We start from the raw sequence: 22,336 nt of genomic DNA, 5'->3' as shown, positions 1-22,336 counted from the left end.
AATATCAAGTATTAGTCCAGTGGCATGCTGTTATTTTTGAAACTTGCATTGAGTTGGGATGTCACAGCTGAAATACAGACCATGGTGACCATGGATATTGCCACATGTCCTTGTGCACGGGATGCTGATGCTGGGAGGATGCTGACCAGGAAATTGTGTCCCTGCTCTGCCACAAGCTGTCTGTGTGACCTTGGCCATGACACTTACTCCAGTTATGGCATCATCTGACTGTTAAAACACATTTAGCAACCTGTCCCTCTGTGAAAGCAGGTAAACTGTGACCCAAGCAGAGGTCTTCCAGTTTGACTTCAGTATTCAAAACATAGTTGTTCTTGTTTCCCTTGCTTACGTACAGTAACACAGTTCCACACTGCATTAGAAGTGTCTTGCTTTGCTTTTTTGTGTAAAAGGATATGTGAAAAAAGTTCTATTTCTGTTGTCTTTTATGGAAGGGTATTTTCACCCACAGACCTGGAAGCCATGCCTATTTCATTCAGGTTTCTGAATTGAAATAAAGTTTTGGAGACCAGATTTGAAAGCTTGGCCTTAGAAAAAGTCACTTTCCAATAAAAATAAAGGAATTCAGGGAGAAACACAAACTATGTTCAGATTTCCAGGGATTGTAAAGTTCACATATGGGGGTACTTGATGATGGTCAAACACAGGTTTTTTTCAAGAAATACTGTTTAAAGATTATGCACAAGTACATGTGGTATTTAAGATCATGTACACACCAGCATTTCTCTGTTAATGAAGACTTGAAGTGCTTAATTTTAGAAGATCACAGAAGTGGTAAGAATGCAAAAGCAATTCACATCATCTAAATCTTGAAAGAGCTGAGTTTCTATGATATTAGATCAAACAAAAAAATCTATGTTAAGAACATTTTTATGACAATGATTCACTCAAATAAACTTAAGATTTCTTTTACCAACCGATCTTTTTTTTCTAAAATAGTATTTAATATCTGAAGTTATAAAAAATATTTGTAGTCCTGAAAATTATTTTTATTGTCTATTTTATGTACTATTCATGCCTCTTTCAGGAATTATTAAAGAAGCATGAGTCATACGGCACTCATTTACTTTTGGCTCGTGGCCATCCTCAATATATATTTTGATTTTTTTCAAGCCATTCACAGGTACATATGCGTGAAAATATTGTGTCAACTCCCAAGCTCACAGTTAGCACAGCATACATTGTTCATCGAGATATTTACAAAGTTTTAGAGCACATAAAATTGTGCATTATTTTGTACCAAAATTTAAATGTTAGCATATGCTTGGTTGCATATATAGAAACAAGTTACAATAAAAATCTCAACAAAGACAACCAATAAACAGCCAAATTGCTATGTACAAACAAGGCAGGAAGCAATTAAACACTGCCTCGCACATTTCACTTAAATTACTTTTTCTCGGAGGGGAAAAAACAAACAACCCCTCTTCCCCTCCCCCAAGTCCCCAATAACCCTATTAAGTCTTTGTTTTTATCAGCAGAATGACTGGAACTCCCATTACATTCAGAAGGGGATTCATTTGCATAACATGGGAGAGAAATGTGATCTCTGTTATGAGGAGGAATTGTGAATTCTGCAGTGAGGGCTTCCCCCAGTACAGCTGGTGTCACACAGTGTGATGGGCTCACTCTCAGAGCCCGGCTCCAGCAGTCCCTGTGACCTCCAGGGGAATATTCTGAGATAAAATGCCTTTTGTCTTCCTTACACACATCATTTTTTACACCAGCATAAATGTGTTGTTTTCAGGATGACTCCAGTGGTCCAGGTCTCAGGTGACATGGACCTGTGCCTCAGGGTGTGATGGTCTGTACCCGATCCAGCTTCAGTGAAGCTACTGATTTACACTGGTGCAAAAGAACCTGGAGTGAGGCCCAAGGACAACAGGACTGTGCCCAAATGGACCTTTACATAAAGTAAACCCCAAAAACTCTGTGCATTCAGTTTTGAATCTGCTCAATAATTACTACAGTTCACAGTAATAAGGTAGATTAGTGCCATACCAACTTCTCCAATGTCAGATCAGTTTCACATTGCTTTCCCAAGAAAGAAAATGAAAATAACAATAAACATAAAAGGTTTGTTCCTAGTTTTTTTGAAAAGCTATATAGGTGTTTTTCTGTAGCCTAGTGACAGCCAAGCTTAGTAACACCTTCCCCTGTTATGGGCTGACTGGTGTAAAGGCTGAATCCTGCCCAGGATGCTGTGATGTGAAAAGACTGAGGAAGGCATTCCAGCTTGGCTCTTAATGACCCCAAAACCCAGGCTGAGAACCAGCTCCTGGGTCAGAGCTCACAGACACCAGCACTGAGGAGAGGTGACCTCTGAGCTGGTGGGACCTCTCCAGCATCCAGCAGTGATGGACAGGCGGCTCCGGAGCCCGATCAGATCAAGGTGAAGCCTCCTGGCTCTGCAGAAATGTCTAAGCCAAAGGAGGGCTCTGGGGGCTGCTCCAGGGAGGATGGGTGCCCTGCTGGCCAGTCCCTGCTGCCAGCTCCAGTGTGCCAGGGTCCACCTTGGGGAATGATGCCCTGCTTTTCTGCAAAGAATATAGCTCCCCTTTTCACTTCTGGGCATGATTCAGCCTTATGAATTCCACTTCATGCAATCAAAAGATAAGTTATACTTACAAATAAAGCATTCTAGTTACTTATGTTTTTCTGTAGTGGAAAAATCAGAGACCCAACCTGATGAAATCTCCATTGTCTGAAAATTCATGGCCTGTTTACTGAAAATAGTTTTTGCTGATGGCAAAGTTCAACACCTTAGAGAAATTCAGGGTAAGTTCCCAAACTCTGTACCCTATTTTCAAATACACTGTACCTTTGTTGTTTGTAAGGCTGTGTTGAAATTTTACATAACAGTCACGAGCCATGCATTTAAACACCTTAAAAGAGTTGACCAGCAACTTAATGCATTTCTTTATACCATGAAGAATTTAAAGATGCACTGTCTCTTTCCAAAACATGAATGTTCAGGATAAAATATTCCATCTACCCTCTCCCCCTTTAATGTCTATATTTAAAAGCATTTTATAGATTTCTTTGTCTTACTATGTAAAAAAATCCAACTGGTAATTAGTCTCTAAAATGAAGTAAAAAATACAAGCATGGGAAATAAATGCTTGACCCACAGGTGTCTTGAGACAAACTGTCCATTTGCAGACTGCCTTTCTGTGGATGCAAGAAATTTTGAATGTAAACCTTGCAGTTTGCCTATATCTAACTTCCTACCAGCAGAAACAGGAAAGTTTGAGACCACTAAACAGGGAGATATGGTCTACATTTTTTTCTTCTTCCTGTGGAGTCATAATATTAAAGCACTGTATTCTTTTCTAGCCATGGCTAGAAATAGGAGGAACTGGGTTCAGACCAGGAGAAAATATGCAGGACAAAAGTTCTGGTGCCAGATGGATGAGTAAGAGAGACCCAGAGGTTGCAAAGCCCAAGTACCCTTTAGAGAGGAGAGCTTCAACTGATGCAGAGAGAGCATAGGCACTCACTCTGTGGAGTGGGGCTAACAGTGCTGTGCTGTGCATTTTCCAGGATTCTTTTCCATTGCTGAAGTGTGTGTGATGTTCCTAAGAGAACTGCAGAAGAATTGTGATTTGTATTATGGCAGTACTTCAAAAGAACTGCTTCCTATTATTTATTTATCTCTGGGTGTTCACTACTATTCTTTTAAGGAGACCCAAAATACTTAGGGATAACAATTTTGAACAATGAACATGTATTTTTACCTCAAGATAAGTCAGTGCTTTGTAGCAAGAAGTATTTAAATGCAGAACTATCAATTAGTACTTTGACTAATAAAGTTGTGGAAGAATCTCAGTCTGAAGGCAATAGATCAAGGAAGCACATCCCATTGGCCATCAATCACCTAAACACTACTTCCTTAGCAAGCTTAAAATTAGGACAGGATAGATTTTGGCTGGTATTTGCACCCCCAGAGTCAAATTTCATCTCAGCACAGAAGATTATGATGAAGTCAAGGCCTTCTGTCAAGTAGAGAATGCAGTCCTTTATTAGCTACATGACTGCTTCTGGAAAGGTCCAGCAGCAGGAGCAGACAAGAGATTTTTACATCCTTATCTCACCAGCAGTGTGTGCCTCTCTGCTGGAGATTTTGCTGCTTCTTGCCCTCATTGTTCCTGATGAGCCAAAGAAAAGTGAGATGGGTTTCATTTAGGAGTATCTTGTTTTATCTGATCACTTCCTGCAAAAACACATGGCCTCAGTGTATGGTTATTCTATTCTTTCATAGTGTTATGGCAGTTTTCTTTAGAGGAAAAACATGTTAGGAGGGCCCAGGTGAGCTGCTGAACACTGGAAAACTGTGTCAATTATTTTGGTTCTGCACAGGAGCCTTACATTGTTTGTCTCTCCCTGGTGAAAAGCCTTCTGCTAACAGACAGAATCTGAAGTAACCAGCTGAGAGTGCCCTCAGTGACAGTCGGACATCTCTACTTGGCTCTGTGGTGAGTCTGGCATTCCCCATCCCCAGTTCCATACAATGTGTGCCCTTCTAGCTGCAAATGGGCACTGCCACTGCTGCTCCCCCTGCATCTTCTCACCCACAGGAATTTTCAGTGTGGGTCTCATCCAAACCCTGTGGGAGTGAATGGAAGTCTTTCCATCCTCACTGTGGATCAGGTAATGAATGAGTATTTTTTGTCGAAGAAGTTAACTTCCTGCTCCCAAAAAGAGAAGTTTCAAATGTAAATCCCTTATAGAAAAATTTTGCCCTTCCTATCACTGCAAAGACTCTTCTTGGCTTCCACATACTGACCAAGCATAAAATAGTGAATAACATTTATTTTTGAATGTATGGATTGAGTTTGTAGGGATTTTAACAGCACTGGGGTTATGGAAGTGCTATTTTAATAAGGACCACAGATCATGGGCCCAAATCCTTACCTTTACCTCAAGGACTTGTAAACTCAACTATTTAACTCAAATCTCTTTATTGGGGGCCTTAGAATGTATCCACCTGGAGGCTGGAAAACTGAAAGGTAGAAGGCTACACAAACACGGAGTGAGGGAATTTAACCAGCAGGAATGTGGCCTATAAAATTAAACTTCAAGAACTGTTTAAGAAAATTAAAGCTTGTGCAACAGCTGAGGTTTCTCTACACATTAGTTCATTTCTTAGTAACTCCAGTGTTATGGTTCTTATTAATATAGATTTCATTTTTGAGATCATCTTCTGTAGTGCTTATTGTGGTTCCAAGGGACAAAATCCTGACTCACTGTAATTTGCCTTTACACAATACAGTAAGATCCCAACCTCCTTATCACATTAGTATTTATTTGGGGCCCAAAGAAAAAAAATCTTACACTCAAACTGCACCATAAACTTCCCTAATCTGAATTGCCAGAATATCCCAGCTTCAGACATGGTGATTGAATACCCCTGGAGTTTATGGTGAATATTCAGGAATAAAAATAGGGGTGTTTCTTTCCAATGAATGTGTGAGATTGATGCCAATGCAACAAAATGTGCTCTTGTTTGGTGGGGAAAAGAAAAGAAAAACTTTGCTTCAATCTCACATACACCCTGCATACTATTGATCTGGAACCTGGCCTCATTCTGCCTGCTCTTGACCTCAAAGGTTCATCTCCTGAACTTTTAAAATAACTTGCTACTTAAATAATTTGAAATCTAAGCTCCTGAAAAAATAATTGTGATAATTATGTCAGGCTCTGACAGCATTCAGAAATGGTGTTGATTACATTTTCTAGATATTGCAAGAATTCTCATTTCTTTAAGTGGCTAGAAACTCTGGGTTATCTGTGTTACTAGACCAGTTAGTATTTCAGCTATATCCAATCTAAATTCATTCAAGAGAAGCTGAAAAGTAAAAAAAAAAAAATTGCAGGAGGTGGTGGGAAACAAGTTAATAGACTTTTAGGACACAGTCCTGACATAAGGTCACCAAGGATGTTACAACTTCTGATAACTTGCTGGCAGAACCACTCATGCTAAAATTTTGCATGCTCAGAGAAACATGGAAATGAAGACACCTGCAAAACCTGATACTCAATTGCACATTGTTATGTGGCCACTGTTATGACTCTACCTGCAAAGCTGCAGATGCCAGTAATAATAATGCTCACTTCATGACAGATGATACCTCTGTGAGACCAGAAATCTGGTGATGAAGTCAAAAGATTAGTATTCTTTAGAGTGGCACAAGTTGCCATTTCAGGAGCTGGAATTTTACCAGTGGTGTTGAAAGTATGGCCTTTATGATCACAATGCTCATACCTCATGTGGAGTGGTGGGAAGCAGTGCAGGATTCTGGGGTTAAAGGGTGCTGCTGAAAACTTCTGGGACAGCAGAACCTGGCTGTTCCTCTGGCCCCGTGATCTGTTGCATAGCACTGTGCACATCTGTGTGTTCTACAGACTCCGTGCTCATCGCCCAGGACCCACCCTCTCCATCCAGAAATGTTGTTTCATAAGGCTCCACATGTATCCTGTGGACGTCCTGCCTTGGTTCCTCATACTTGCCTTTGCCATCCTCTGGAAGGCTGGATGCATGAGGTACCAAAGTGCTCCGAGACCCATCGATGGGAGTCATCACCTGCTCGCTGGAGGTAGGTTCTTGAGACAGATCTGGAGATCTCATGAGGTGCTGGGTGTAGACACCTTCTGACAGAGAGCCCGCCTGCGTCTCGCTGTGCACGCGCAGCCAGCGGTGCTGCCGGCTGAAGTAGTTGTAATGCTGGTGTTTCCCCAACTTCTTTTTCCCTAAAAAGCCCAGTGGCTGCTTGGAGCTGGAGGACTTGTCCGTGCTTTTCAGTGTAAACCCTGACATTGTCAGACTGCTCATCTGCTCTGTGCAACGGTCAGCACTGGTGTCCAGGGCACCACATTCTGTCAGGCCTTCCCTCAGCGCCAAGCAGGGCTTCATGTCATGGGCTTGGAGCACGTTGGGTGCACTGCCACCCAGGCCACTGCCAGCCTGCTGGGAGATGTCCTGGGATGAGGAGTAAATCAGGTCTAATTCCCTTGGGCTCAAGGCATCGCTGGAGTCATAGTCGCTGTCGGTTGGGAGGAACACCTCGGAGCAGCCTTCTTCATCTGAGCAGGGCTGGGAGTCTGCAAGGAGAACTGGTTAACACTCACAGGACAGGCTCAGCAGAGACATGTCATTTATGTGGGTTTTGTCCTAATTTTAAATCTCCAGTATTGGAAATGTATGTGTGTTTCCTCTGTGAAATTGCCACAGTCCGAGGTGACAGCAAAGGCAGTCAGGGAGGATTTGTCAGGGAGGAGTCAGAGATGTGTTAGACAGGTGGCGGCAGAATTAGAAAAGAATTAATTTATTATGTTAATGATGGGAAAAAATTGAATTTGAACTGGGATTAAGTTCTGGGAGGATCTGTTTTCTTTTATCTTGCTTTCACTAAATTTCATAGACATGGAGATTTGTGAGAGAGAAAATCTCTAATCCTGGTTCTGTTTTTATTAAAGATGTCAGTTAAATTACTCTAGATTTATATCTCTGTAATGGTGAGCAGTATGCAGTTATAAGTGTGGTAAGAGGCTCAAGGCACAACATGGAGGTTGATAAATAAAAACTGCCCTTTTGGCCATCAGGTGCATTGTGTGTTCAAATCCAAACCAGACACACAGAATTCAAATGTGAGTTTGTGGACCAAATCTCACACTGGCACTGAAATTGCCGCTGTGTTGGGCTTCAGAAGGATCAATAAGATAATGAATAGTGGCATGTGTGATAGAATAGATTGATGCTCCATTGCCCTGGATAGTTTATCTTAGATTCCAGGAATTAAACATCGATTTTATACAGTGTTGACTGCTCACTTGGAGCTTGTGTAAATTGCCATAGAGGTCAGTATTAATGAATCCAGGGTGGCAGGACAAGATAGAACTGCAGTTTACACTGTACCAGAGCCAAGGATTATTCTGTATTAATGGTCTGTAATACAGGGGAAAAACAACTCAGGGAGGGATGCTGAGAAAGAACACCACTGTATAATGGAGTGAAGCAAAGCACCAGCCTCTTCAGGCTTCTTTTCTTTTAATCTCATGAAATCTAATCAGAATAGATTTATTAATTTTCCTTTACTGTATAAAACTGCCAATTTGAAAAAACCCCAAATTATTATTACTATAATGGTCATGGCAGTTGTTTAATGCAGCATTGGTTGCTCTTTGTTTCTGCTATTTCATTTACTTGTTGCTTAAAGACAGCTCAGCAGAATGATGGTTTATTTTTTTCTTCCAAAGTCCTTATTCTGTTAGCAAAATGGGTGTTGCTGTTTCATTTGCTTCATCTTTATTTCCTGTGATCCATTTCTTTCATCAGTTTAATTTTCTGGCTATGCAGTGAAGTAATAATGGTCAGTGAGGTGGGTACTTATTTGTGTAATTTGTGTAATTCAAAATGCTTCTCTAAAACACTGAAAACTCTGAGAGGTGTGTGAAAACAGCTGTTAAACTGGACAATTGGCACTAAAATTTGTGCTATCAGAACAAAGCAAGAGAAGCATGAGAAATAATTGCCGCAAAACAGAGGAAAACTGAAAGCCTGGAAAGAAAGTGGCTGTAATACCTGAGAAACAGAAGGTGGCAAATGGAAACTGTGGAAAATTTTGAGTTAGATTCTGTCAATTTAAGGAAGACTGTGGGGAAGAATAACAGATACATGAGTGATGAGAATGGGTCAATTGCTTTTGTTAACAACTCATGTCTGATCAGTCAAACAAAACTCTGAATGTGTGCACAATTAATACACAGCCACTGTCAGAGCTCTGAAGAGCTTGTGATAATGTTCTTTACCACAGGCTCTGCAGCTGCAATTGGGACAAAGAGAAAGCTCCCTCCATATAAAAGAGCAGATTGTTGGTGCATGCAAAAAAATGAAGCAGTCAGCTTTCACCATGGATGGATTTTACTGGAATTCTGGACATTGTGGAGAAGCCAGTGATAGCACTTGCCCCTTCCAACCTGTTCATTAAATGATCTGGAACAGTGAGGTGACAAAGTTGGCTGATGCCGAGCAGTTATTCTGAGTAGCTGAAAGTAAAAAATGATTGTAAAGATTACAGAAGGATCTCAGTATACTGAGTGGCAAATGATTGGTAAAATGATTGTTAAAATACCTTGACAGGTACGGGAAAAATTTACTCCTTTTATGAAAATACATACAAGAACTGTTATAATTAAAAGTGAGTTCAAAGCGTACTAGGTAAAAAAAGTTCTCTTACCACTCACAGCTTTTCTCCTCTGGATTCTAGGCTCAGGAGAAGGGGGAGGTGAAGGAAGACAATCTAGATGTGAAGAGGTGGAGCTCATTTTCTTTTGAGAGTGTTCTTCTGAAAGATCCACAAATTTCTTTATGGGGAGGCCTGCTGCTGGCTGCTTGTATCTTGCATACTGCAGTGCTTCTGTGATCCATCTCATGTCCCTCCAGATTTCATCAATTTGCTGTGAAGAAAACAATAGTGACAAAATACATTCAAGTATGAGTATTAATTCTACCTAAGTGTGCACTTTTTCAAGTGCCCTCGTAAGTGTGTAGTCACTGCCAAGAGAGAACAGCATGATCTCCCAAAAGAACATTCAGATTGAGGAGGTCTGAACTGATTTTGGTTAAGAGGTACCTCAATTAAGAATGTGTAGTTAGGAGGGGTGAACCCAGATCTAAAGTCTGACATGGAAAGAAAATGAAAATTGTATTTTGATGGAGTAAAAATATGATTAGTTTGTAGCACACCTGGAAGTTGGTTTGATTCTGCGCTGGAATAAAAGTGAGACTTCTGGAGCATCTTTGCAAACCCAGGTCAAAGCAATTGCTCAGGTCAGACCTAGTTTTTAAGAAAGAACATACACATGTGCAGATACATAAATGGAGAGCAGAAGCACAGCTATGAGCCAAACTGCAGTTTCTCCCTTACCATTTTAGTCTGCATACATTTTAAAAGTATAAATCTACACAAAAGCAGTTCTAAGGCATGCCTTTTGATGGCAATAAGAGACAAGTGCTTAAATCAATAGCAGGATGTAGGTTTAAGTACTTCTGCAGAGAGGAAAAATGCTGTTTAATGTGGGTCTGAAGAGTGTTTTGATAATGGAACACTTTCAACATCTTTTAACATCATCTTCAAGCCATTCAAGATTTTTGATGGCTGAGCAAAAGTTGCAACCATCAAATAAGAGTAGCTGTGAGTAAATAGCCTCCTACTGCAGTGTCCTTTCTAGAACTTCCCTCACACTTTTCCTACAGAAGGTTCTGAATGTCAAGTAAGCCTTCCTATTAACATTGCAGTGCTTGAGGGAAGCTGCTTTGCAGTTACACAAGTTGCATTCTGCAAGAATGCAGTGAGTAATGGAAAGGCAAAAGGGAGTGGTACTCAGTGCAGTGACAATTGTCTGCTAGGGGAGTGCCAGAGGGATCAGAGAGCCAGAGGGATCAGAGAGCCTCCAGACTGGTATTTGAAGATGACTTCTCTTAGCTGGAGATACTTCACAAAATGCATATTCAGAGTGTGAAATTTACTCCCAAGGGATACTGTAGATGCCAGTTTTACTGGGGTAGTTCCTGATGAGCTGTGTTGGAGGCAGGATAGCTGGGCTGCTGGATCTTGGTTTTGACCTAGTATGGCCATTTTTATGTAAAGGTGAAATCCCGACTCAAATGATGTCAGTGCAAGCCTTGCCACTGAGTTAATATGAGCTAAGAATATACATCAATAAGAATAGCAAATGGTTCAGAGATTAATTCATAATCCTGCATAATTTCAAGACTTCAGTGTAGCTCCATGAAGAGAATTCCAGTTAGCAAACATCTCACCTCTTTGATTTTAGAGATTGTATACATCCTTTCTGTGATCCTCCCTCAACCCCAAACAAGAATCATCCTGTATGCAGTTCATTAAAATGCAAATCCTGTTGGTTTTCTCCCTGGTGCTGTTCTGCAGGACATTGTAGTGAACGGTGGTTCTTGTACAATTTAGGAACATTTGAAGCATTACATGACAGGAATTACAGCTTAACTTCAGTTTTAGTTTCATTGTCTGTTGATTTCTTTCCTTTCTATGTAACATTCTGGTAAAGACTCCAAGTACCTTATATTCTGGGTTTTTTTTCAGTAATTTTTACTTTTCAGTTGCCCTCTGACTCCTTTTCAGAACTGCATTTATATAGACTCCCTTGCTCTTTACAATGTTTGGTTTGTGTAGTGACTTCAACACTGACTTAGATCTGGGATCACACAAATGCTCTTGCGGTTTCGTGGTCACCACTGAAGATTGTGGTATGTGGTAGGCAGAGATATTTTTGCCAATAGGTGGAATACAGCTGGTTTTCATTTGAGAGGAAACCTGACAAGCCTAATACACTGTCACAATAATTCAGCACAAAACACTGAAGTTTAAAATGCTCTCCCATATTTTCCCAGCATAGATATGTGACTCAAACACTCTGGAGAAGAGGAACACAGAACTGTCTATACAGTACCTGCTTATTAATATAAAAATTCTTGGGTTTTATGTGAAGGATAAAAATTTTCCAAATTCTCCTCCAGACTGCAAGAAAGCTAGATTTTCTGAGTGTGAGAATGGGGTGACTGAGAGTGAAAATACAATGGATCTTCCCTCTCTGCCCTGTTGCAAGTTGCCCAGAGCTCCAAGTGGACAAGGCAAAGGGGGTCTGCATGCAGAACAAAGAGAAACAGAAATATGATCCTTTTGTTCATAACTATGGAGGGCCAGACATCTTGTCAATGGGATAAATGGTGTCTTGGCCCCTATTCCAACAGAAAATAGCTTGGATATTAAGAATATAGACCTGAAAAGTTATTTGCATCTCTCTTGTAGAAAGACAGGTCAACCATGCCCATAGATATACTCTGCAAAAGTAATGAGCTTTATCTATAAATAACCAATTGTCAAAATCATTTGCAAAAGGACAGGCTTTGCTGTGTTGCACAATGGAGTGTAGTTTAAAGAGCCCTAAGTTGAGTAGGTAAAGTCTTGATTTGGGAGCAGTAGAGGAAAATCAGGATGAGGGACAGAGAATAAGCAAATTGGACAAGTATGGTAACATTGGTGATCCTCCTGCACTGGAGGACTGAAGCAGTGCCACTGCATGGTGCTGGCCAGGCTCACAGCTGCTTTTGGGGCCAGCTTGACATCTGAAATGCAGAGCTGTGTTCCTGAGTGTGATATTGTTGGTGGAGATTGTCTCCACAACCTAGTCTGAATTTTCATTTTAATTTTTTTTAATTGCCACATTATTGCAGTGAAAAATGTCCCCAGTTCGTACAGACAAAGAAAAACTCTTACACAAATGAATGCCCAGACATGGTGCTAGCTTACCTCACCTTAGATGGGAGGGAGTTTTACAAGCAGACTGACACATTTCTTTATAACAGTCTAGTATAACTGTCATTTGATTTTACCCATAAAAATCCTTCTATAAAAGCAACAACTAAGGAAAGCATGTTCTGGGTTTGAATTTCATAAAAACAGAATTGCACTTTTGATACAACTGCTCTTTTTATGATGTCTGTGAATAATTCTCCATTTAGATTTCAAGTTACAGCCCCATGCAATTTTTAAGAAAGCCACCTTAAAATCTCCTTGGAATAGTCAGAAACAGACTATTACCTGTATGTAGTCTACAACTTGCTGGTGTCTTTGTTTGGCTGCAGCGACTTCACTGTCTGAAATTGCTTCCCTCAGGGACTGCTGGGTTTTCAGAGAGTCCAGCTCTATGACAGCAGAAAGGCGGCAATACAGGCTTATAAATTTTTCCTTGTAACAGCAAAAATGAGCTGTGAAAAGACCAAGTGCAAAGGCAAATTGTTACATTCTGGTTATGAAATATGAAATCCTTAGCTTTCAGAACACAAATTTTATTAAATATAGTAACTAACTCTGGATGGGTTTCTTTAAGCTAGAAATGAATAATGCAGGCTTCAGTTCTCCTCTCATTTACACTGGATTTACTCTGTAGCTTCACTGATTTCAAAAGAGTCATTTCTAATTACATCTAAGTGAAAGGATAATCAGGTCCTTAGTATGCAGCTCCAGGGGCTATCTTGCCCTTGATAGCTTTGATCAGAAAGGCTATTTCTGAGGCTTTTATAGCTCATCATTTCTTTTATCAAGAAAGTAGTGACATGGCTGGAAAATGAAACTCATATTTAAATTTTTTCTTAAATTGAGTGTTTCAGAATGAAACAATTAAAAAAAATTTGAAGCCTGATAACTTTCTCTTGGGCTAAGCTGGCTTAAATCAGAAACTTCATTGTAAATGACTCAGCAGGAAAGGCATTGCACTGATATCACAGTTTGGGGGAAATAATTAAAACTCTTTTAAGTGTTACCACAGATCATCCTCTGAACTCTCCTGCAGAAGGGTAACACAGAAAGTTCAGACATGACCTCTTGCTTTGTGTAATTTGACTTTGGAGCAGCACAGAACTATCCACTTTACTAGAGGTAACAGAGACAGAGTAGCTACAGTGCCACGGAGCTTTGCAAATGTCAATTTACCCGGTGTGTTAAAGCTACATTATTCCAGGACCTGCCACTGCTCAGGCAAAACTGAGCAGTTACCTCTCCAAATGGCAGTGCAGACGTACTGAAACTTGCTGAGGGAGAGCAAGTTTTCAGAAATACTTCCCCATTCATTGGTGCTGCAGTAAATGCAAACATACAGCATGATCCTGTTAGAGCAGCGAGTGCCAGTCAGATTTACTGCTGCTGCTCTCCTGGACTGGGGCAGGGCATTTTTCAGGGTGTTCCAGGGGTAAAATGCATATATTCTTCTCATAAAAATAATTTAAAAAAAGAAATAAAAACAGTGTCCCATGTCTACTTATCTCTTACAAACAACATGATTAGAATAATTGAGAAGAATTTGTTCACCTGAGAGATCCAATCACAGAAACATTTTTAGCATTAACAATAAAGGCCTAATCTGAACACAGAAATCTCACAAAAAAGAGTGAAAGAATGAATTCTACCTTCTGATTTCAGCAATGCCTAGATGTTGCAGGGATCCAGTGTGAATAGTGTGTGGTCTTCCAGTACATATGCCATATGTGGTGGACTCTTGAGTGAATTACAGCTGCGGTTTCGGCTCCAGTGCTGAAGTTTTGAGCCTTTGTGGTTTTAAGTCAGACCCTTTAATGTTACTTTAACAAATGTTACTTCAATGTAGTCTTTTGTGGTTATGCAATTATATAGTTGGTAGCCACCAGCTAATGGGGAATGGAAGCTTCTAATATTTGAGATGTGAATCACAGTCACTTTATAGAACATCAGGGATACATATATAATAAGTCATATTGAAATGTCATCTGCCTTTGGCCTGAGGATTGCTTACTTAAAAAAATACTCAAAAGTAAAATTCAGCTTTCCATACTGTTTTCTCCACCATGAACTGTTTTCCCACTGCAGCAACATTGCAGAACAAAGAGGGCTGCACCAGGAATGCCTTTTGGGAGATGGCTCTGTTGCATGTTTGGTGGCACCACACCATTCCATGCAGGCTCTGTTGATTTGTCAGACTCATGCAGGCTGTGTCCCTGGAATGAGATGCACTCCTGCCCCTGGCCTGTGTTCCACCTAATAAGAATCAAATAGTCTGCACAACCTCTAGTGAGCAGATTAATTGCATCAGAGATTAATATGCTCTGTACATTAATTTGCATAGCAAGGCAGCAGGCCCCTCTCACCAGGAGAAATGATGTGCTCCATACTCAGAGGCCAACAGGCTTCAGGGTGGCGCATCAGAAGATAAAAGTCTGGCTTTAGGGCACTGCAGCCATGGCCATGTGACCCAAAGCACTGAGCTAACTCTTACATTAGCTTTCCTTTGAAGGGGTAACTTTTCCTTGGCAGACTACACCATGTATTGTGTGGCTGTTCCACTCATAATTGTGTGGCAGCTCAGCTGGCATCTGTCCTCTCACAGGCAGCAGAAACCCCCAGAGCTGTCACAGCACCACAGTGTGCTGTGGCTGATGTGGCATAAATCCAGTGCTGTATTCCTGCCTGATCCAAATGAAATTTGTGTTGCTGGGTGATGGTAGGTCATGGATGAGTTGCGACTGCAGAAACACAGGCAAGGCAAGACACTCCATTAATATCTAATCCCCCAGAACATAAATGATTTGAGCAGCACTTGGCACTGATACACAGGAGATAGGAAGGCAATGGTGTCACATAAACATCTAAGAAGGACATCACTAGGGACACAGCTGCCACTAAGGCCTTTCCTGCAGTGGCTCCTGGTGCACTGACTCGATCAGTTTTGGCTCATGTCTTTCTCTCTTCTTGAAGGCAGAGGAAAGAAAGATCCCCAGTTTTACAGGCCAGAAGGAAACAGAGCAGACTGATATGGAAGGCTCAGCAGCCCTCACATTTTAATATACTTTCTAAAAAGAACTATTAAGTCTTTATGAGCTGCTTTTATGTGGAACCTTTTCTTTTCTCTGTGGACCAAAGAAGAAGAAATGAGAAATAAAGGACCTTGAAGCTAAAGCATCTTATGCCTTCTGTGAAACAGCTGGAAAACTCTGTTTTGGGGAATTCTTGCCCAGTCAGCAATGCAGTGGAAGAAGAGAGCAGAATCTGCAACAGCATAAGATGTGCTCTCCCAAGAAAGAGATTCAAGTCCAGCGCTTTCGCATTTTTCACAACAGGCTTTTGCTGCACCACAGCAGTAGGACAGTCTCCTGCATTTTTCCAGGTATCAAAGGGAAAAAGATGCCCCTCATGTGGGAAAATGTATTCAGACCTTTCACAAAGGTGTGAAGGAGTCAGACCTTGAGTAGGACCATCTGTAATTAGGATCTGCATAAATCCCCATTACAGAACCAGCAATTATCCTTGTGACAACTTAGAGAGATGTTTTTTGCATCTCCTGTCACACTCCAGCCTTGCTGTGTCATGTGTAATTTCTCTTGGTTCTGAGTTTTAAAGAACATCATCTTGCAAAGAAGCTTATAGCCACATAACTGTGGGCCTTGCTGTCTGCTTTGCATTTCAATAACGATGGCTACAGTGCATGCTTTAACTGCCCTGCTCCCTCTGTAACTTGTACACCGTTCTAGGGAGTGTTGTTGCCAAAGCCATCATGTGATTTATTGACTCTCCACTGGGACAAGGGGGAAAACAGATACAACTTTGTGATTTTATTATAAGGAGACTGGGTTAATATTTCTAGGTGAAGCAAGCTACTATACCAAGTTCAAACATCTGAAGAGGGAGGTTAAGAAATCCTGAGTGTGGGGTGTAAGGATTATTCTGTCCTGGGGCAGTGCAGACGTCGTCTGAGGCGGGGAGCAGGAGAAGAAAGGAGACATTGTGACCCAGTTCCAACACCTTCTGTGTGTACAGACGGAAGTGCTTAGCCTGTACAGGGACACGCGCGGGGGAAGGAATAGGAGAGAATTACAACATGGCACTTATATAAACAACACCCCAAATGATATAAAACATTAAAGAAAATTTGCACAACATCAAGCTCGGAATTTTTATAAAACGTAAATATTTGGGGCGGGGGGGGGTGGCTAAATGTGGGTTCATGTCACTACATAAAATAAAGATTTAAAGCTGCAATGTTCCACATTAAAACAACACACACAGGCACAACCCCCCTGAAAACAACATTTATGTTTCTTATTAGGCAGAAAATGATCACATGCCATGTGCTTTTCAAGATTATGATTGCATAATTATGTGAAAACATGAAAATGGATTCAATTAAAAACCTTTAAGATTCAATTTAGGGTTGGTTAACAGAAATATGCAGCTCTCCCTCAACACAGCACTGAAAAGGTTTAACAAGTGCTGCAGCAAGAGAAAATGGCCCAGGCAGAAGTGGCCTGAAGCTGCTCAGAGCTGCTGTGTGCAGCACTGCCTCCTGCCCTGGCTGTGCTCCAGTGCCACTGTCCCTGCTCCTAGTTACCACAAAAATAATAAAAAATACATAAATAAATCTGTGGAATTAAAAATACAATTCATTAACATAAAAGTTTGGTGCTGAGCCATCAGACCATTTGCATCTGTGTTTAACTGCAAGGTCATGTTGATGTCTATCTCTCAGGCACAACGGATGAGCTCAGATGTTTGGCTGAGCTGCAGCCTCGGGAACATATTGCACTGTGATTTCAATATTTTAGTCCCTAACTCTAAAAGAAGAAAAAAAAAGTTGCACAAAAGGTATAATCTCCAAGAAAATGCAGTAACATGGAGACCTGTACAGAGCCCTATTGAATTCGAGTGACTGACCACAAGGCAGCGCACCATCTGTCTTAATTTTGGATTTACTTGAGTCTTACTTGGCTCTTCCCTAGCTAGAAGCTGAAGCACTGATGGATTCCTTTTTAAAAGCAAAGCCTAAACCTTTCAAAATCAAGAAATGTAGAACCAGGTTAATTTATTTTAAGACCACATCTTTCTAGCTGGACAAACAGACCTTGAAGTGAATATAAAGATGATTTACTTCTACTTTAAGACCTCTTTACCTTTGCAGACCAAAATAAAATGGAATTCATGTAAACAAGAAACAAACTTCTTAGCTTATTTTTTCATGGATCTTTCACATCATAGATTATTCTCCCTGACTTTATTTATTCACATATGCATTTCTTGTACTGAAATGTAAAGTCAGAAGCTAGACACCTCTCCTCACCCACAGAAATCTGGAGGTCTGGGACTTTGTGTTTTAGAAGGGGTACATTCATCAATTTGCAAAATAACAGCAAAATGCTGTGTCTTTACTGGGCCTTTCCTACAGCCTCACTCAAAGCCTCCCAGAAAACTGTCACTTGCTGTTCTTGCCTGCAAAAATGCCTCTTTTTCTTTGTCAGCTTCATAAAGGTGCTCAAAACTACAACTTTCATGCAAAAGTGACTATTTGGACCTGCCTGAAGTTGCACAAATAAGCTAAAAGATGAAAAAAAAAATAGCAGGCAGTTGAAATTTGCCTCTTAATCCTTGAATATTCACATGTCCAGGACAAGAACTGGTTTTACTAAAGATGCTCCCCCTTAAAAAAATGGAATACAAAACTTCTCTGCTTTGCTTTTCTTGCAACCCTGACATTGAATCCCTACTTTTCAGTGACAGTTTGTAGCTTTTTGTTGTGTTCTTAAGAATGGGGTTTTAAAAAGGTGATAAATCCCACAAAGGCAAATACCTGATGCAGAGGTAGATTGATCTGTTTGAGGAGAGCTTTCACTGCTGTCTGGAGCTCATACAAGAACAATTGAGTAGGGCAGTCTGAAGTATGATCCATACTTTCCACAGATTCTGAGCCAGAAAGTGTTTGGATCCATTCCCACTCATCTCTGTATGTTGAGTCAAGTTAAAATTAGAAATATAACAACAGTTCAATGCACAAGCAGGAATTCAGTGTATGTGCATTTGGGATCTGTTGATAGTTTAATCCTCATATACCAAAACATTCTAAACTTGTGCAATCTTGATTGAACTTTGAAAAGTTTTATTTTTCTAGCACATGTAGATCAGGCTGAACATTCCTCTGGAAGTCCAACTGCCTTTGAAATATTTCAGTAAGGCTTCTCACTTCAGGTTTTCTCTTTCACATTCTTCATTCCCTAGCTACCACAATATTTTAAAAAACATGCATTTAAAATTGCTACAATTAGCAGGAAGTTTGATCTCTGTGAAGGACTATCTTCTACTGACTGCAGCCGAAGAACTCCCAGCTTTCCTCCACGTGTCTCTATTTGAGACCTGATAAACATAGGAATCATAGTTCTGGATCTAATCCCTAATTCACCCTGCCTAGTATTCAGTCTTGAATAGCAGCCAGCATTAAACATTAAAAAAAAGGAATGTACAGGAAACCCCACTACAAGACAAGTAATAGCTGTGGTATAATCTGTTCCTAAATAAAGATCTGATACTTCAAGAGTCAGGGATTGCTATAAACTCTGAAGACTTAGCCTTTTTATTCCTTCCAACATTGTTGTTAGTATTCACTACTACATTCTGGATATCCTTGTTGTCCGTGTAAATATCCAGTTCCTTTTCCTGGTGCAAAATTCTCAGCAGGTTGCTGAAATGATAAAGGATTAAAAAGCTCCAGAAAAAGGTCAATAAAATGTGTTTCCCACTGGACAAGGACCAGGCAGTAGAAACAGGGCCCTTGCCAATGGATAAGGGAAGCAGAGGACAATGGGAAAATGGCTCTCCCAAAACACAGAAGTTTGCTGGCTGGTTGCATTTATAAATATGGTTTTCAATTCCTGTGTGTTTGCTGTGGTTTAGGGTGAAAAAAACAGATATCACACAAGAGAATAAACAGAAAAATTCCTCACACCAACACCCCATAGTCAGTGAAAATCCATGGAAAAAGTGGCACTGAATCCACTGAAGGCTGAGTCAGGGCTGCAGGCTATGATCTTCTGAACAGGTCATTACCCCTGTGCAGAACTGGAATAACCATGGAATACCATCCTTAGAAACCAATGGACCCCTATCCATGTGTTCTGGATGGGTCCTCAGACTGCTGGGGAAGCTCAGGTGCACCTGTTTAGCTCAGCAGGGCTCTCTGGGATGGCACACACTGGAGCCAAACCCTTCTGCCACACACCAGAGCCAAACCATGCTGCCACCTAGAATTTTGCAATGGCAGAATTGCCTTGGCATTAACATTTGATCAGTTGATTCAAACTTAAAACAACTGTTCTCTTTCTCTCTGTGTGGAAGTCAATCTCTATCTTCACTTACTTGGAGACGTTGCTGTTGTCTCGGATTTTGACGTGACACAGGACATTGGGCAGCCTCTGCAGCACGAGCACTTTGATCTGATCCACAGAGCTGCAGAGTTTAAGGTAACCCAGATACAAACCGGGAGGGAGGCGCTGCTGACTTCGTTTGTGATAGGAAAGTATGTCCTATTTTAAGGGAAACAGTCCTACATAAAAATCTCATCTTTCTTTCCACATAAGCAGAAGAGTTTGGGAGCAAAAAGCAACAAATGTTTTTACAGCCGTCATTCCCAATTCAAAAAGCATTGAAGCACATGCTTTAGCATATGAATAATCTCTGGTAGCTCGGGTGCACTTGGACAACTTCTCACTTAAAGCCATACACAGGATCTCTAAGGTCTCTGTGTCGTGCAGGAATTGGCTCTGACAACCTGAGGTTTCAATCTTCTGTGGTGTTTAAACTGGCTTAAATAACCCCCACCTCTGCCTCCTGTCTGATCATTTCAGTGATGAGCCCCTCAGGGAACTGATTCTTCTGAAAAACAACTTGGGAAAAGGAGCAGTTGTTTTTCAGCTGAGCAGTTCCCTGGTTCAGGTTTGGTTGGTGACTGCACAGAGGGAGCAGAGCAGCACTGGGGAAGAGCTGGGAGAGAGGGGCTGCAGGATCCAGGACTGTCCCCAAGGAGGTCCCAGCCCACATCTCTCCAAAGCCTGCTCTGTATCACCTGCTGTCAACAGGAAGATCTCTGTCAGCATGGGAGTTGGTAGTTTGCAAAACTGAACAAGTGGCAGTGTTTTCTGAACAAATATCTTTATCAACAAATAGAGCTTAGAAGAAATTAGTATTGATGGTGAATTTGCTGAAGCCAGGAGACATTTTTAGAGCTATGTATAGCAGTTCTCCAAAACTACCTGAAAAATGATGTCTGCTGCCATCCATCCTGAGAAATGTGTGCTTCAGCAGTGGGTGAGGATTAAGACACCTGGCCCTATGCCTTTACTCTTGGAACCATCAAATTATCTGCCAGTGCTATGCTTGGCTCTGACCAGTGCAATTAGACCCTCATTTTCACAAGCACTTCATGAACAAAATACCCACTCATGATTAAACAAGTAATAGAAGAAAGGGTGGGCATTAGATAGGAATGTGTAAATCATTAGGGGAACATTTTTTCCACTAGGATCTCTGTGGAAATCTGATCAGGACTGTAGTTTGCTTTTCCTAATATAAAACTTTTGCCCAGATTGACAATTTTCTGCACCTTTAACACATTGTAATACAGTAAATCTAGCATAGATCAGGTAAGTTTTATTGTCTTTTGGAAATTTTTTAACATTCCTAAAACCTGGTAACATATATTTTGATTGCCTGTCACTTCCCAGTAGGAAAAGCAGAGTCTGTGCCCCAGAAAGTGCCTCTAACTCAAAAATTAACCACAGCACTCATCTCATGGACAGTGCCAAAGAAGGGACCAAGACAATGTTTTGTCTTGTATTTTGGGTAATTGTGCAACAGTTTTACAGAGATTGGCTGCTGTTACCTACAGAAAACATGTATTAATCTTAACATGAACTGTCTCTGTTTAATGTGTGTTCAGAGAGAATTCTGGAAGGGCTGAACCCCCACTTAGGGATGCTAACTGAGCTGAGTGTGCCAAGCAGCTTCTGAGATCAGTTCTTACCTTGGCATTTTTCTAATTGCAAGTCTAGGAGCATGTGATGCAGAAATTAAAGGAGGGTTATGGTCAATAAAGGATTCCTTAGTGGCTGTACCAAGCTCCAAGGAACCCTGAACCCCACAGAACAAGCTTATTAAGTAGAACAGTAAAGTTTAAAACCTAGATTTAGTTTTCAAGGTTGGATGGAAAAATCTTACAGAGTATAGAAATTCTAAGTGTCTGTATAGGTGCTTAAGAACATCCCAGAGAATTTTAAAGCTTTTTTATATCCCTTGCTACAAAATTCCATAGCCTGGTTTCCCAAAATTGATAGAAACTACTATTCTCTGCTAGGACTTTGAAGTAATTTCTTTATAATCTCATGGATATTTTGCATATGAAGGATCTGATCCCAGATCCACTGGAAGTAATATAAGTCTTTGCTCTCAATGGGAGCCTTGCCATTAATTTTATTGGGCACTGGACTGAGGCCTAAAATTCTACAAGATGCTTCCAAAAATCAGGGCTCTGGCACAGGCTTTACAAAAGCAAATAACACACAGTAAGAGAAGCAAAGCACTACCTGGATTGTTATAAGCAAGATGTCTAATGCTGTTGGCTCCTCTGGAGTTGAGAGGGATTTCCTCTGGCTTTGTAGTTTGGATACCTGCATCCACTTGCCATTAAAAAATGAGTACAGACTCTCCACTTCTCTTACAGTAACTATCAGCATATTGCCATGTCGGTCCTTGATTGGCTCGTAAAAAACTCTGCCTAAATTGTGAGTTCCCAGCAAATTCTAGAAAAAAATACAAAATGAAAGTTATTTATCACATATCAGGAGAGTATAATTTGAAACATTACTTTGTGCTCAGTGACATCACTCCTGTTGGCACATTATGTTTCTCAAACCCTTGCCTTACAGTCACATCAT

At 40.7% G+C, this 22,336-nt stretch overlaps 1 protein-coding gene across 1 annotated transcript in view; it reads right to left on the bottom strand.

The window, feature by feature from the left end:
• Positions 1 to 6,210: 6,210 nt before the first annotated feature.
• Positions 6,211 to 22,336, bottom strand: part of ANKFN1 (ankyrin repeat and fibronectin type III domain containing 1) — a 60,180-nt gene continuing 44,054 nt past the window's right edge. Inside the window, exons 11-17 of the mRNA XM_059864445.1 lie at positions 21,986 to 22,201; positions 19,764 to 19,930; positions 18,205 to 18,355; positions 16,247 to 16,415; positions 12,657 to 12,823; positions 9,255 to 9,474; positions 6,211 to 7,119 (exon numbers count right to left, since the gene is read on the bottom strand). Coding sequence (XP_059720428.1) covers positions 6,323 to 7,119; positions 9,255 to 9,474; positions 12,657 to 12,823; positions 16,247 to 16,415; positions 18,205 to 18,355; positions 19,764 to 19,930; positions 21,986 to 22,201 — 1,887 coding nt within the window. The 3' untranslated portion in view covers positions 6,211 to 6,322. The remainder of the gene's footprint in view (positions 7,120 to 9,254; positions 9,475 to 12,656; positions 12,824 to 16,246; positions 16,416 to 18,204; positions 18,356 to 19,763; positions 19,931 to 21,985; positions 22,202 to 22,336) is intronic.

This window comes from Haemorhous mexicanus, chromosome 20 (genome assembly GCF_027477595.1).
Source record: "Haemorhous mexicanus isolate bHaeMex1 chromosome 20, bHaeMex1.pri, whole genome shotgun sequence".
Taxonomy (NCBI): Eukaryota; Metazoa; Chordata; class Aves; order Passeriformes; family Fringillidae; genus Haemorhous; species Haemorhous mexicanus.
This window is presented reverse-complemented; position numbering and strand designations above follow the sequence as displayed.